General features: G+C 46.1%; 1 protein-coding gene across 5 annotated transcripts in view; it reads right to left on the reverse strand.

Moving 5' to 3' along the window:
- LOC139538548 (ras-associated and pleckstrin homology domains-containing protein 1-like) overlaps nucleotides 1-14,510 on the reverse strand; it is a 187,114-nt gene that overhangs the window by 25,090 nt on the left and 147,514 nt on the right. For all 5 annotated transcript variants that reach the window (XR_011667756.1, XR_011667757.1, XM_071340710.1 and 2 more), the window contains 4 exons: nucleotides 13,597-13,756; nucleotides 5,121-5,242; nucleotides 1,994-2,059; nucleotides 1,572-1,715 (listed from right to left, as the gene is read on the reverse strand). Coding sequence is in view for 3 of the 5 variants with exons in the window: in XM_071340710.1 (XP_071196811.1) it covers nucleotides 1,572-1,715; nucleotides 1,994-2,059; nucleotides 5,121-5,242; nucleotides 13,597-13,756 (492 nt within the window). In the remaining 2 variants the exon portion in view is untranslated. The remainder of the gene's footprint in view (nucleotides 1-1,571; nucleotides 1,716-1,993; nucleotides 2,060-5,120; nucleotides 5,243-13,596; nucleotides 13,757-14,510) is intronic.

A 14,510-nucleotide genomic window follows, 5' to 3' on the forward strand; every position in this document is an offset into this window, starting at 1 on the left:
GTGCTAGTGACCCTTTCTCTCCTCCTCATCTTCCTGCATGTGGTATTCAGAGGATCCATGAGGACACAGAGTACTACGGTTAATTGCCTTTCTGTCTGCCTGCCTGCCTGTCTTTCTGCCTGTCTTTCTGCCTGCCTTTCCGCCTGTCTTTCTGCCGGCCTTTCCGCCTGTCTGCCGGCCTTTCCGCCTGTCTGCCGGCCTTTCCGTCTGTCTGCCGGCCTTTCCGTCTGTCTGCCGGCCTTTCCGTCTGTCTGCCGGCCTTTCCGTCTGTCTGCCGGCCTTTCCGTCTGTCTGCCGGCCTTTCCGTCTGTCTGCCGGCCTGTCGGACTTTGTCGGTCTGTCGGCCTTTCAGTCGGTCTGTCTGTCTGCCTTGTCGTCTTTCTGTCTGTCTGCCTTGTCGTCTTTCTGTCTGTCTGCCTGTTCGCCTTTCTGTCGGCCTGTCAGTTTGACGGCCTTTCTGTCTGTTAATCTGTCTGCCTTTGTCGGTCAGTCTGTCTGTCTATATGCCTGTCTGCCTTTCTGTCTGTATGTCTGTCTGCCTTTCTGTCTGTCGGTTTGTCTGCCTTTCTGTCTGTTGGTCAGTTTGTCTGCCTTTCTGTATGCTTGCCTGTCTGTAGGCCTTTCTGTCTGTCTGCCTGTCTGTCTGTAGGTCTGTCTGCCTTTCTGTCTGTCGGTTTGTCTGCCTTTCTGTCTGTTGGTCAGTTTGTCTGTCTGCCTTTCTGTATGCTTGTCTGTCTGTATGCCTGTCTGTAGGCCTTTCCGTCAAACTGCTTTTCCGTCTGTTTCCCTGCCTTTCTGTCTGTCTGCCTGTCTGTCTGTCTGCCTTTCTGTCTGGGTCAGAGGGCAGGAGGCCTGAAAAACATAATTTCATGAATCACTAGTATGTCTCGTAGTGTTCAGACTTCATTGCTGATAATATTTTTGGCCCTGCAGCACCATCGATGTTTGACTATACACACGATCTGAGTACAGGTTAGTCAGTGTGATCCAGGGACGTACCTTGGCTGAGTAAAGGTTAGTCAGTGTGTCCCAGACGTACCTTGGCTGAGTACAGGTTAGTCAGTGTGTTACAGACGTACCTTGGCTGAGTACAGGTTAGTCAGTGTGTTCCAGGGACGTACCTTGGCTGAGTACAGGTTAGTCAGTGTGTACCAGACGTACCTTGGCTGAGTACAGGTTAGTCAGTGTGTTCCAGACGTACCTTGGCTGAGTACAGGTTAGTCAGTGTGTCCCAGACGTACCTTGGCTGAGTACAGGTTAGTCAGTGTGTTCCAGGGACGTACCTTGGCTGAGTACAGGTTAGTCAGTGTGTTACAGACGTACCTTGGCTGAGTACAGGTCAGTCAGTGTGTTACAGGGACGTACCTTGGCTGAGTACAGGTTAGTCAGTGTGTTCCAGGGACGTACCTTGGCTTTTCCTTTAGGTACATAGTAGATCCCAGACGTACCTTGGCTTTTCCTTTAGGTACATAGTAGATCCCAGACGTACCTTGGCTTTTCCTTTAGGTACATAGTAGATCCCAGACGTACCTTGGCTTTTCCTTTAGGTACATAGTAGATCCCAGACGTACCTTGGCTTTTCCTTTAGGTACATAGTAGATCCCAGAGGCTCTGAGCAGGAAGTATCTCTTCTTCCAGCTCTTCTTCCCATCCTCCTTCAGCCAGAGTACTCCCTCCATCTCAGGTACAGAGACGGAGCTGCCACAAAAACACTCCTGCCGCGGAGAGCGCACACACACACACACACACACACACACACACACACACACACACACACACACACACACACACACACACACACACACACACACACACACACACACACACACACACACACACACACACACACACACACACACACACACACACACACACACACACACTCTATGTAGCATGCACTAATAAGGTAACATTTTGAAATAACCAGAATAAGTCAAGGTAAGTCAAGGTGTGTGTGCGTTTGTTTGGAGGTGTTATGTTGAGATCACGGTACCTCCAGTAGTGCCTCCTTGTTCCTGTCTGCCATCTCACACGTCTCCTTCCGCCCCAACAAATAGTTCTGTGATTTTCCAGAAACGGGTTAAATCAGGGTATGATAGTCAAATTTAGATTTAGATAATTTCAGTAAGTGTTAAAAAATACAATCCATCAATGTTCCTTTAGCAGTCAGTAGAAGTGGTACTAGCTATTTTACGAAGCTAGTTCACCAAGGAGACAACAGTGCTCACCAGCTCCCAATCTATTAATCATAGTACCGCCATCTACAACATACTGACCTAGATCTGAAGGACACACTGAGGTCTGTGTGTCTGTCGAGTGAGTTTGTGTACATATAAACAGTCTCTGATACTACTGAGTGTGTCTATTTTGGTGAAGCATTGTATTTTGGTGCCAGTTCAGTGTATTTTGGTGAAGTATTGTATTTTGGTGCCAATTCAGTGTATTTTGGTGAAGCATTGTATTTTGGTGCCAGCTCAGTGTATTTTGGTGCCAGTTCAGTGTATTTTGGTGCCAGCTCAGTGTATTTTGGTGCCAGCTCAGTGTATTTTGGTGCCAGCTCAGTATATTTTGGTGAAGCATTGTATTTTGGTGCCAGTTCAGTATATTTTGGTGAAGCATTGTATTTTGGTGCCAGTTCAGTGTATTTTGGTGAAGCATTGTATTTTGGTGCCAGTTCAGTGTATTTTGGTGAAGCATTGTATTTTGGTGCCAGCTCAGTGTATTTTGGTGAAGCATTGTATTTTGGTGCCAGCTCAGTATATTTTGGTGAATCATTATATTTTGGTGCCAGTTCAGTGTATTTTGGTGAATGATTGTATTTTGGTGCCAGTTCAGTGTATTTTCGTGCCAGTTCAGTGTATTTGTGCATTGTATAACCTGTCCTGCATCAGTTATGTAACACAATACTGACTGGCATGGACAGTAGTGGTCTGGCTGGCTATTTTAAAGCAGCTTAGCCTCAGTCAGCGTACTTCTGCATCATTAGTGTCCGGGACTAGTCCTCATTAGTGTCCGGGACTAGTCCTCATTAGTGTCCGGGACTAGTCCTCATTAGTGTCCGGGACTAGTCCTCATTAGTGTCCGGGACTAGTCTTCATTAGTGTCCGGGACTAGTCTTCATTAGTGTCCGGGACTAGTCTTCATTAGTGTCCGGGACTAGTCTTCATTAGTGTCCGGGACTAGTCTTCATTAGTGTCCGGGACTAGTCTTCATTAGTGTCCGGGACTAGTCTTCATTTGTGTCCGGGACTAGTCTTCATTTGTGTCCGGGACTAGTCTTCATTAGTGTCCGGGACTAGTCTTCATTAGTGTCCGGGACTAGTCTTCATTAGTGTCCGGGACTAGTCTTCATTAGTGTCCGGGACTAGTCTTCATTAGTGTCCGGGACTAGTCTTCATTTGTGTCCGGGACTAGTCTTCATTAGTGTCCGGGACTAGTCTTCATTAGTGTCCGGGACTAGTCTTCATTAGTGTCCGGGACTAGTCTTCATTAGTGTCCGGGACTAGTCTTCATTAGTGTCCGGGACTAGTCTTCATTAGTGTCCGGGACTAGTCTTCATTAGTGTCCGGGACTAGTCTTCATTTGTGTCCGGGACTAGTCTTCATTAGTGTCCGGGACTAGTCTTCATTAGTGTCCGGGACTAGTCTTCATTAGTGTCCGGGACTAGTCTTCATTAGTGTCCGGGACTAGTCTTCATTAGTGTCCGGGACTAGTCTTCATTAGTGTCCGGGACTAGTCTTCATTAGTGTCCGGGACTAGCCTTCATTAGTGTCCGGGACTAGCCTTCATTAGTGTCCGGGACTAGCCTTCATTAGTGTCCGGGACTAGCCTTCATTAGTGTCCGGGACTAGCCTTCATTAGTGTCCGGGACTAGTCTTCATTAGTGTCCGGGACTAGTCTTCATTAGTGTCCGGGACTAGTCTTCATTAGTGTCCGGGACTAGTCTTCATTAGTGTCCGGGACTAGTCTTCATTAGTGTCCGGGACTAGTCTTCATTAGTGTCCGGGACTAGTCTTCATTAGTGTCCGGGACTAGTCTTCATTAGTGTCCAGGACTAGTCTTCATTAGTGTCCGGGACTAGCCTTCATTAGTGTCCGGGACTAGTCTTCATTTGTGTGCGGGAAACCAGTCCAACAAGTAGTTGACTGTCTGTAGTGTATCGGCTGAGAGTTGACTGTCTGTAGTGTATCGGCTGAGAGTTGACTGTCTGTAGTGTATCGGCTGAGTTGACTGTCTGTAGTGTATCGGCTCAGTTGACTGTCTGTAGTGTATCGGCTGAGTTGACTGTCTGTAGTGTATCGGCTGAGTTGACTGTCTGTAGTGTATCGGCTGAGAGTTGACTGTCTGTAGTGTATCGGCTGAGAGTTGACTGTCTGTAGTGTATCGGCTGAGAGTTGACTGTCTGTAGTGTATCGGCTGAGTTGACTGTCTGTAGTGTATCGGCTGAGTTGACTGTCTGTAGTGTATCGGCTGAGTTGACTGTCTGTAGTGTATCGGCTCAGTTGACTGTCTGTAGTGTATTGGCTCAGTTGACTGTCTGTAGTGTATTGGCTGAGAGTTGACTGTCTGTAGTGTATTGGCTCAGTTGACTGTCTGTAGTGTATCGGCTGAGTTGACTGTCTGTAGTGTATCGGCTGAGTTGACTGTCTGTAGTGTATCGGCTGAGTTGACTGTCTGTAGTGTATCGGCTGAGTTGACTGTCTGTAGTGTATCGGCTGAGTTGACTGTCTGTAGTGTATTGGATGAGTTGACTGTCTGTAGTGTATCGGCTGAGTTGACTGTCTGTAGTGTATCGGCTGAGAGTTGACTGTCTGTAGTGTATCGGCTGAGAGTTGACTGTCTGTAGTGTATCGGCTGAGTTGACTGTCTGTAGTGTATCGGCTGAGTTGACTGTCTGTAGTGTATTGGATGAGTTGACTGTCTGTAGTGTATCGGCTGAGTTGACTGTCTGTAGTGTATCGGCTGAGAGTTGACTGTCTGTAGTGTATCGGCTGAGTTGACTGTCTGTAGTGTATCGGCTGAGTTGACTGTCTGTAGTGTATTGGATGAGTTGACTGTCTGTAGTGTATCGGCTGAGTTGACTGTCTGTAGTGTATCGGCTGAGTTGACTGTCTGTCTCACCTGCGGGTTCTTGAAGAGGGCGTACTTCTCCACGCGTTCTATGAACATCAGTCTGTTCTGACTGTCTCTGGTCCAGTTCAGAAGGCTCTCAACCAGGTTCTCATGGTCCTCAAAGATACGCTCTGGGAGGAAGTGGAGAAAGAGACAGAATATAGTGTTAGGCTGTAATAGGTTCTCGTGGTCCTCAAAGATACGCTCTGGGAGGAAGTGGAGAAAGAGACAGAATATAGTGTTAGGCTGTAATAGGCTATCATGGTGATCAAAGGGAGAGATAGACTGGGTAACATCACCCCTACACATAGACACAGCAGCCATGTTGGGACAGTAAGGAGACATTTAATGGACTGGGTAACATCACCCCTACACATAGACACAGCACCATGTTGGGACAGTAAGGAGACATTTAATGGACTGGGTTACATCACCCCTACACATAGACACAGCAGCCATGTTGGGACAGTAAGGAGACATTTAATGGACTGGGTAACATCACCCCTACACATAGACACAGCACCATGTTGGGACAGTAAGGAGACATTTAATGGACTGGGTACATCACCCCTACACATAGACACAGCAGCCATGTTGGGACAGTAAGGAGACATTTAATGGACTGGGTTACATCACCCCTACACATAGACACAGCACCATGTTGGGACAGTAAGGAGACATTTAATGGACTGGGTAACATCACCCCTACACATAGACACAGCAGAATACCCACAATGTTTTGGGGGAAAAATTAAATTAAATAAAGTGTTGCTCTCGATATTAGTGACTGGGGCTGCAGGCAGGTAGCCTAGTGGTTAGAGGAGGCAGGTAGCCTAGTGGTTAGAGGAGGCAGGTAGCCTAGTGGTTAGAGGAGGCAGGTAGTCTAGTGGTTAGAGGAGGCAGGTAGCCTAGTGGTTAGAGGAGGCAGGTAGTCTAGTGGTTAGAGGAGGCAGGTAGCCTAGTGGTTAGAGGAGGCAGGTAGCCTAGTGGTTAGAGGAGGCAGGTAGCCTAGTGGTTAGAGGAGGCAGGTAGCCTAGTGGTTAGAGGAGGCAGGTAGCCTAGTGGTTAGAGGAGGCAGGTAGTCTAGTGGTTAGAGGAGGCGGGTAGCCTAGTGGTTAGAGGAGGCAGGTAGCCTAGTGGTTAGAGGAGGCAGGTAGCCTAGTGGTTAGAGTAGGCAGGTAGCCTAGTGGTTAGAGGAGGCAGGTAGCCTAGTGGTTAGAGTAGGCAGGTAGCCTAGTGGTTAGAGGAGGCAGGTAGCCTAGTGGTTAGAGGAGGCAGGTAGCCTAGTGGTTAGAGGAGGCAGGTAGCCTAGTGGTTAGAGGAGGCAGGTAGTCTAGTGGTTAGAGGAGGCAGGTAGCCTAGTGGTTAGAGGAGGCAGGTAGTCTAGTGGTTAGAGGAGGCAGGTAGCCTAGTGGTTAGAGGAGGCAGGTAGCTTAGTGGTTAGAGGAGGCAGGTAGCCTAGTGGTTAGAGGAGGCAGGTAGCCTAGTGGTTAGAGGAGGCAGGTAGCCTAGTGGTTAGAGGAGGCAGGTAGCCTAGTGGTTAGAGGAGGCAGGTAGCCTAGTGGTTAGAGGAGGCAGGTAGCCTAGTGGTTAGAGGAGGTAGGTAGCCTAGTGGTTAGAGGAGGCAGGTAGCCTAGTGGTTAGAGGAGGCGGGTAGCCTAGTGGTTAGAGGAGGCAGGTAGCCTAGTGGTTAGAAGAGGCGGGTAGCCTAGTGGTTAGAGGAGGCAGGTAGCCTAGTGGTTAGAGGAGGCTGGTAGCCTAGTGGTTAGAGGAGGCAGGTAGTCTAGTGGTTAGAGGAGGCAGGTAGCCTAGTGGTTAGAGGAGGCAGGTAGCCTAGTGGTTAGAGGAGGCAGGTAGCCAAGTGGTTAGAGGAGGCAGGTAGCCTAGTGGTTAGAGGAGGCAGGTAGCCTAGTGGTTAGAGGAGGCAGGTAGCCTAGTGGTTAGAGGCAGGTAGCCTAGTGGTTAGAGGAGGCAGGTAGCCTAGTGGTTAGAGGAGGCAGGTAGCCTAGTGGTTAGAGGAGGCAGGTAGCCTAGTGGTTAGAGGAGGCAGGTAGCCTAGTGGTTAGAGGAGGCAGGTAGCCTAGTGGTTAGAGGAGGCAGGTAGCCTAGTGGTTAGAGGAGGCAGGTAGCCTAGTGGTTAGAGGAGGCAGGTAGCCTAGTGGTTAGAGGAGGCAGGTAGCCTAGTGGTTAGAGGAGGCAGGTAGCCTAGTGGTTAGAGGAGGGAGGCAGGTAGCCTAGTGGTTAGAGGAGGCAGGTAGCCTAGTGGTTAGAGGAGGCAGGTAGCCTAGTGGTTAGAGGAGGCAGGTAGCCTAGTGGTTAGAGGAGGCAGGTAGCCTCGTGGTTAGAGGAGGCAGGTAGCCTAGTGGTTAGAGGAGGCAGGTAGCCTAGTGGTTAGAGGAGGCAGGTAGCCTGGTGGTTAGAGGAGGCAGGTAGCCTAGTGGTTAGAGGAGGCAGGTAGCCTCGTGGTTAGAGGAGGCAGGTAGCCTAGTGGTTAGAGCATTGGACTAGTAACCGAAAGGTTGCTACATCGAATCCCCGAGCTGACAAGGTAAAAATCTGTCGTTCTGCCCCTGAACAAGGCAGTTAACCCACTGTTCCGAGGCCATCATTGAAAATAAGAATTTGTTCTTAACTGACTTGCCTGGTTAAATAAAGGTTAAATAAAAAAAGAACTGAGGAACTGATGATAGTGATTGTTGGTGAAAGAGGCTATAAGCAGACAATAACATCTTTGTAAAACAGATTGATTTGAGGTATTGATTCATGAATGACTCACCATGCTAGACATATTCCCCATACTCTAGATGCTCTAGACATATTCCCCATGCTCTAGACATATTCCCCATTCTCTAGATACTCTAGACATATTCCCCATACTCTAGACATATTCCCCATGCTCTAGACATATTCCCCATGCTCTAGATACTCTAGACATATTCCCCATGCTCTAGACATATTCCCCATTCTCTAGATACTCTAGACATATTCCCCATGCTCTAGACATATTCCCCATGCTCTAGACATATTCCCCATGCTCTAGACACATTCCCCATGCTCTAGACATATTCCCCATGCTCTAGACATATTCCCCATGCTCTAGACACATTCCCCATGCTCTAGACATATTCCCCATGCTCTAGACATATTCCCCATGCTCTAGACATATTCCCCATGCTCTAGACATATTCCCCATACTCTAGACATATTCCCCATGCTCTAGACATATTCCCCATGCTCTAGACATATTCCCCATGCTCTAGATGCTCTAGACATATTCCCCATGCTCTAGACATATTCCCCATGCTCTAGACATATTCCCCATACTCTAGACATATTCCCCATGCTCTAGACATATTCCCCATGCTCTAGACATATTCCCCATACTCTAGATGCTCTAGACATATTCCCCATGCTCTAGACATATTCCCCATGCTCTAGACATATTCCCCATGCTCTAGACATATTCCCCATGCTCTAGACATATTCCCCATACTCTAGACATATTCCCCATACTCTAGACATATTCCCCATGCTCTAGACATATTCCCCATGCTCTAGACATATTCCCCATGCTCTAGACATATTCCCCATGCTCTAGACATATTCCCCATGCTCTAGACATATTCCCCATGCTCTAGACATATGCCCCATACTCTAGACATATTCCCCATACTCTAGACATATTCCCCATATTCCCCATACTCTAGACATATGCCCCATACTCTAGACATATTCCCCATACTCTAGACATATTCCCCATACTCTAGACATATTCCCCATACTCTAGACATATTCCCCATACTCTAGACATATTCCCCATACTCTAGACATATTCCCCATATTCCCCATACTCTAGACATATTCCCCATACTCTAGACATATGCCCCATACTCTAGACATATTCCCCATACTCTAGACATATTCCCCATACTCTAGACATATTCCCCATACTCTAGACATATGCCCCATACTCTAGACATATTCCCCATACTCTAGACATATTCCCCATACTCTAGACATATTCCCCATATTCCCCATACTCTAGACATATTCCCCATATTCCCCATACTCTAGACATATGCCCCATACTCTAGACATATTCCCCATATTCCCTATACTCTAGACATATTCCCCATATTCCCCATACTCTAGACATATTCCCCATATTCCCCATACTCTAGACATATTCCCCATATTCCCCATACTCTAGACATATTCCCCATACTCTAGACATATTCCCCATACTCTAGCCCCATACTCTAGACATATGCCCCATATTCCCCATACTCTAGACATATTCCCCATATTCCCCATACTCTAGACATATGCCCCATACTCTAGACATATTCCCCATACTCTAGACATATTCCCCATACTCTAGACATATGCCCCATACTCTAGACATATGCCCCATACTCTAGACATATTCCCCATACTCTAGACATATTCCCCATACTCTAGACATATTCCCCATACTCTAGACATATTCCCCATACTCTAGACATATTCCCCATGCTCTAGACATATTCCCCATACTCTAGACATATTCCCCATATTCCCCATACTCTAGACATATTCCCCATATTCCCCATACTCTAGACATATTCCCCATATTCCCCATACTCTAGACATATTCCCCATACTCTAGACATATTCCCCATATTCCCCATACTCTAGACATATTCCCCATACTCTAGACATATTCCCCATACTCTAGACATATTCCCCATATTCCCCATACTCTAGACATATTCCCCATACTCTAGACATATTCCCCATATTCCCCATACTCTAGACATATTCCCCATACTCTAGACATATTCCCCATACTCTAGACATATGCCCCATACTCTAGACATATTCCCCATACTCTAGACATATTCCCCATACTCTAGACATATTCCCCATACTCTAGACATATTCCCCATATTCCCCATACTCTAGACATATTCCCCATATTCCCCATACTCTAGACATATGCCCCATACTCTAGACATATTCCCCATACTCTAGACATATTCCCCATACTCTAGACATATGCCCCATACTCTAGACATATGCCCCATACTCTAGACATATGCCCCATACTCTAGACATATGCCCCATACTCTAGACATATTCCCCATACTCTAGACATATTCCCCATGCTCTAGATGCTCTAGACATATTCCCCATACTCTAGACATATTCCCCATAGTCTAGACACATTCCCCATACTCTAGACATATTCCCCATACTCTAGACATATTCCCCATACTCTAGACATATTCCCCATGCTCTAGACATATTCCCCATATTCCCCATGCTCTAGACATATTCCCCATACTCTAGACATATTCCCCATATTCCCCATACTCTAGACATATTCCCCATACTCTAGACATATTCCCCATACTCTAGACATATTCCCCATACTCTAGACATATTCCCCATATTCCCCATACTCTAGACATATTCCCCATACTCTAGACATATTCCCCATGCTCTAGACATATTCCCCATGCTCTAGACATATTCCCCATGCTCTAGACACATTCCCCATGCTCTAGACATATGCCCCATACTCTAGACATATTCCCCATGCTCTAGACACATTCCCCATACTCTAGACACATTCCCCATACTCTAGACACATTCCCCATACTCTAGACATATTCCCCATACTCTAGACATATTCCCCATACTCTAGACACATTCCCCATACTCTAGACACATTCCCCATACTCTAGACATATTCCCCATGCTCTAGACATATTCCCCATGCTCTAGACATATTCCCCATACTCTAGACATATTCCCCATGCTCTAGACATATTCCCCATACTCTAGACATATTCCCCATACTCTAGACACATTCCCCATACTCTAGACATATTCCCCATACTCTAGACATATTCCCCATGCTCTAGACATATTCCCCATGCTCTAGACATATTCCCCATGCTCTAGACATATTCCCCATACTCTAGACATATTCCCCATACTCTAGACATATTCCCCATACTCTAGACACATTCCCCATGCTCTAGACATATTCCCCATACTCTAGACATATTCCCCATGCTCTAGACATATTCCCCATGCTCTAGACATATTCCCCATGCTCTAGACATATTCCCCATACTCTAGACATATTCCCCATACTCTAGATGCTCTAGACATATTCCCCATGCTCTGGACATATTCCCCATACTCTAGACATATTCCCCATACTCTAGACATATTCCCCATACTCTAGATGCTCTAGACATATTCCCCATGCTCTAGACATATTCCCCATGCTCTGAACATATTCAACGTAATACTAGAATATGAGTTTCCAGGTTCATTCGGATGAAATGACCATCTACAGACAGTAAAATAATAAGGATATGAATGATTCTAAATGGAATGGTAAAACCCCATAATCTAATCTGTTGGATTAGCTACAACCCCAGGCCATTAGACTATTATAACATTACAGAATGAACCATCAATCATCGTTTACCACGCTCCCTGGGGATTTACAGCCCATTCCCCAACATCCTAACTCTGCCCTCTCCAGGGGATTTACAGCCCATTCCCCAACATCCTAAATCTGCCCCCCCACCCAGGGGATTTACAGCCCATTCCCCAACATCCTAAATCTGCCCCCCCCCCCCCGCCCCCCCCCCCAGGGGATTTACAGGCCATTCCCCAACATCCTAAATCTGCCCTCTCCAGGGAATTATAGCCCAATCAAGAATAATCTGATGGGTGACATTATCAGCCTTGTGAATGATGCCCAGCATAAGAAACAATGCCTTTTTCTAATCATAGTCGCACATCTCATGTAGCTCCTAGGCTTGTATGTTTTAGTAAGGTTTCTATCACACTAAAGTGACAAAATAACTTTATAAATTCAGCACATTAATCTGCTTTACATGGGGTGTAGAGTAGAGGTGGGCATGGCCGATTAATTAGGGACGATTTCAAGTTTTCATAACAATCTGGCCGATTACATTGCATTCCACGAGGAGACTGCGTGGCAGGCTGACCACCTGTTACACGAGTGCAGCAGGGAGCCTAGGTAAGTTGCTAGCTAGCATTAAACGTATCTTCTAAAAAAAACTATCAATCTTCACATAATCACTAGTTAACTACACATGGTTGATGATATTACTAGTTTAACTAGCTTGTCCTGCGTTGCATATAATCAATGTGGTGCCTGTTAATTTATCATCGAATCACAGCCTACTTCGCCAAACCGGGGATGATTAAACAAAATCACAATCGTTGCACGAATGTACCTAACCATAAACATCAATGCCTTTCTTAAAATCAATACACAGAAGTATATATTTTTAAACCTGCATATTTAGTTAAAAGAAATTCATGTTAGCAGGCAATATTAACCAGGGAAATTGTGTCACTTCTCTTGCGTTCATTGCAAGCAGAGTCAGAGTATATGCAACAGTTTGGGCCGCCTGGCTCGTTACAAACTAATTTGCCAGAATTTTACGTAATTATGACATAACATTGAAGGTTGTGCAATGTAACAGGAATATTTAGACTGATGGATGCCACCCGTTAGATAAAATACAGAACGGTTCTGTATTTCACTGAAAGAAGAAACCTTTTGTTTTCGTAATGATAGTTTCTGGATTTGACCATATTAATGACCAACCGCTCGTATTTCTGTGTTTATTATAATTAAGTTTATGATTTGATATTTGATAGAGCAGTCTGACTGAGCGGTGGTAGGCAGCAGCAGGCTCGTAAGCATTCATTCAAACTTTACTGCGTTTGCCAGCAGCTCCTAGCAATGCTTGAAGCACAGCGCTGTTTATGACTTCAAGCCCATCAACTCCTGAGATTAGAATGGCAATACTAAAAGTGCCTAAGTCAGAACCGTCACGGGCGGGAGGGTGCGGGGCAGCGATCGGTTGAAGAGCATGCACTTAGTTTTACTAGCATTTAAAAAGCAGTTGGAGGCCACGGAAGGAGTGTTGTATGTCGTTGAACATCTTTTGGAAGGTTTGTTAACACAGTGTCCAAAGAAGGGCCAGAAGTATACAGAATGGTGTCATCTGCGTAGAGGTGGATCAGAGAATCACCAGCAGCAAGAGCGACATCATTGATGTAAACAGAGAAAAGAGTCGGCCCGAGAATTGAACCCTGTGGCATCCCCATAGAGGAGGGAGGGTGGTCCATTTCCCTAACAGCCCCTCTCAACAGCCAGCGACCCTCTCTGCTGCAGAATGTCAATGACCTCCCTCTGGGGAGTTTTCATATTCTAAGCGATTAAAGTTTAATCTTTTCATCCCTGTAGTTAATGCCCATCCCCCTACTGCTTATAACAAAGCCACATGCAGACAGGATTGCAATGGCTAGTAAATCCCTTTGGTATGTCAGAAAATCAACTATTTTGTGTCTGATGCTAATTATCAACGAAGATAAATAACATAGATCCGTGTGTGTGAGCGAGCGTGCGTGCGTGCGTGCGTGCGCGCCTTGCTCCACTTACCCATCTGTAGTTCGTTGATGGTCTCGACCAGGGACCAGTCAGGGCTGAAGCCACAGTGGGACTTGTCCAGCAAGCTGTCCAGAACCTGTCTGACCGTCTGTCTCTCGTCCACCATCATGGTTTTAGAACTCTCATCTGACAGGTGCACTCTGATCACCAGCTAGAAGGGAGGACACACAGGAATGGTTAGATTAAATATTCCGGAATGAAGAAATCTAGAATAATCCACACTAGCTGATCACCGGTCAAGGCCAAACACTAGACAAAGCTGTCACTCCAGACACTTTTCCCAGAAGTGTTGGTCCCATCTGACAAACATACCAATATGACGGTAATACACAGTACAGCAGGTAACAGTTTATACTCCACCGAATCAGATTGACACAGGACATGATGTCATTCTGGTTACTACTCACTGAATCAGATTGATTACGGAGACAGGACATGATGTCATTCTGGTTACTACTCACTGAATCAGATTGATTACGGAGACAGGACATGATGTCATTCTGGTTACTACTCACTGAATCAGATTGATTACGGAGACAGGACATGATGTCATTCTGGTTACTACTCACTGAATCAGATTGATTACGGACACAGGACATGATGTCATTCTGGTTACTACTCACTGAATCACTATTGGTCAAGTCATGGTTAACAGACCACTTGGACATTATGATTATGGCCTTGCATAGAGTTGAACAGTTCTGATTTGTTTATATTTCAGCAACAGTAGAGAATATTTACTTTACTAACCACACAGATTCAGAATCTCTAGTCCGCACAGACTCAGAATCTCTAGTCCACACAGACTCAGAATCTCTAGTCCGCACAGACTCAGAATCTCTAGTCCACACAGATTCAGAACCTCTAGTCTGCACAGATTCAGAATCTCTAGTCCGCGCAGACTC

Source organism: Salvelinus alpinus, chromosome 14, assembly GCF_045679555.1.
Source record: "Salvelinus alpinus chromosome 14, SLU_Salpinus.1, whole genome shotgun sequence".
Classification (NCBI taxonomy): domain Eukaryota; kingdom Metazoa; phylum Chordata; class Actinopteri; order Salmoniformes; family Salmonidae; genus Salvelinus; species Salvelinus alpinus.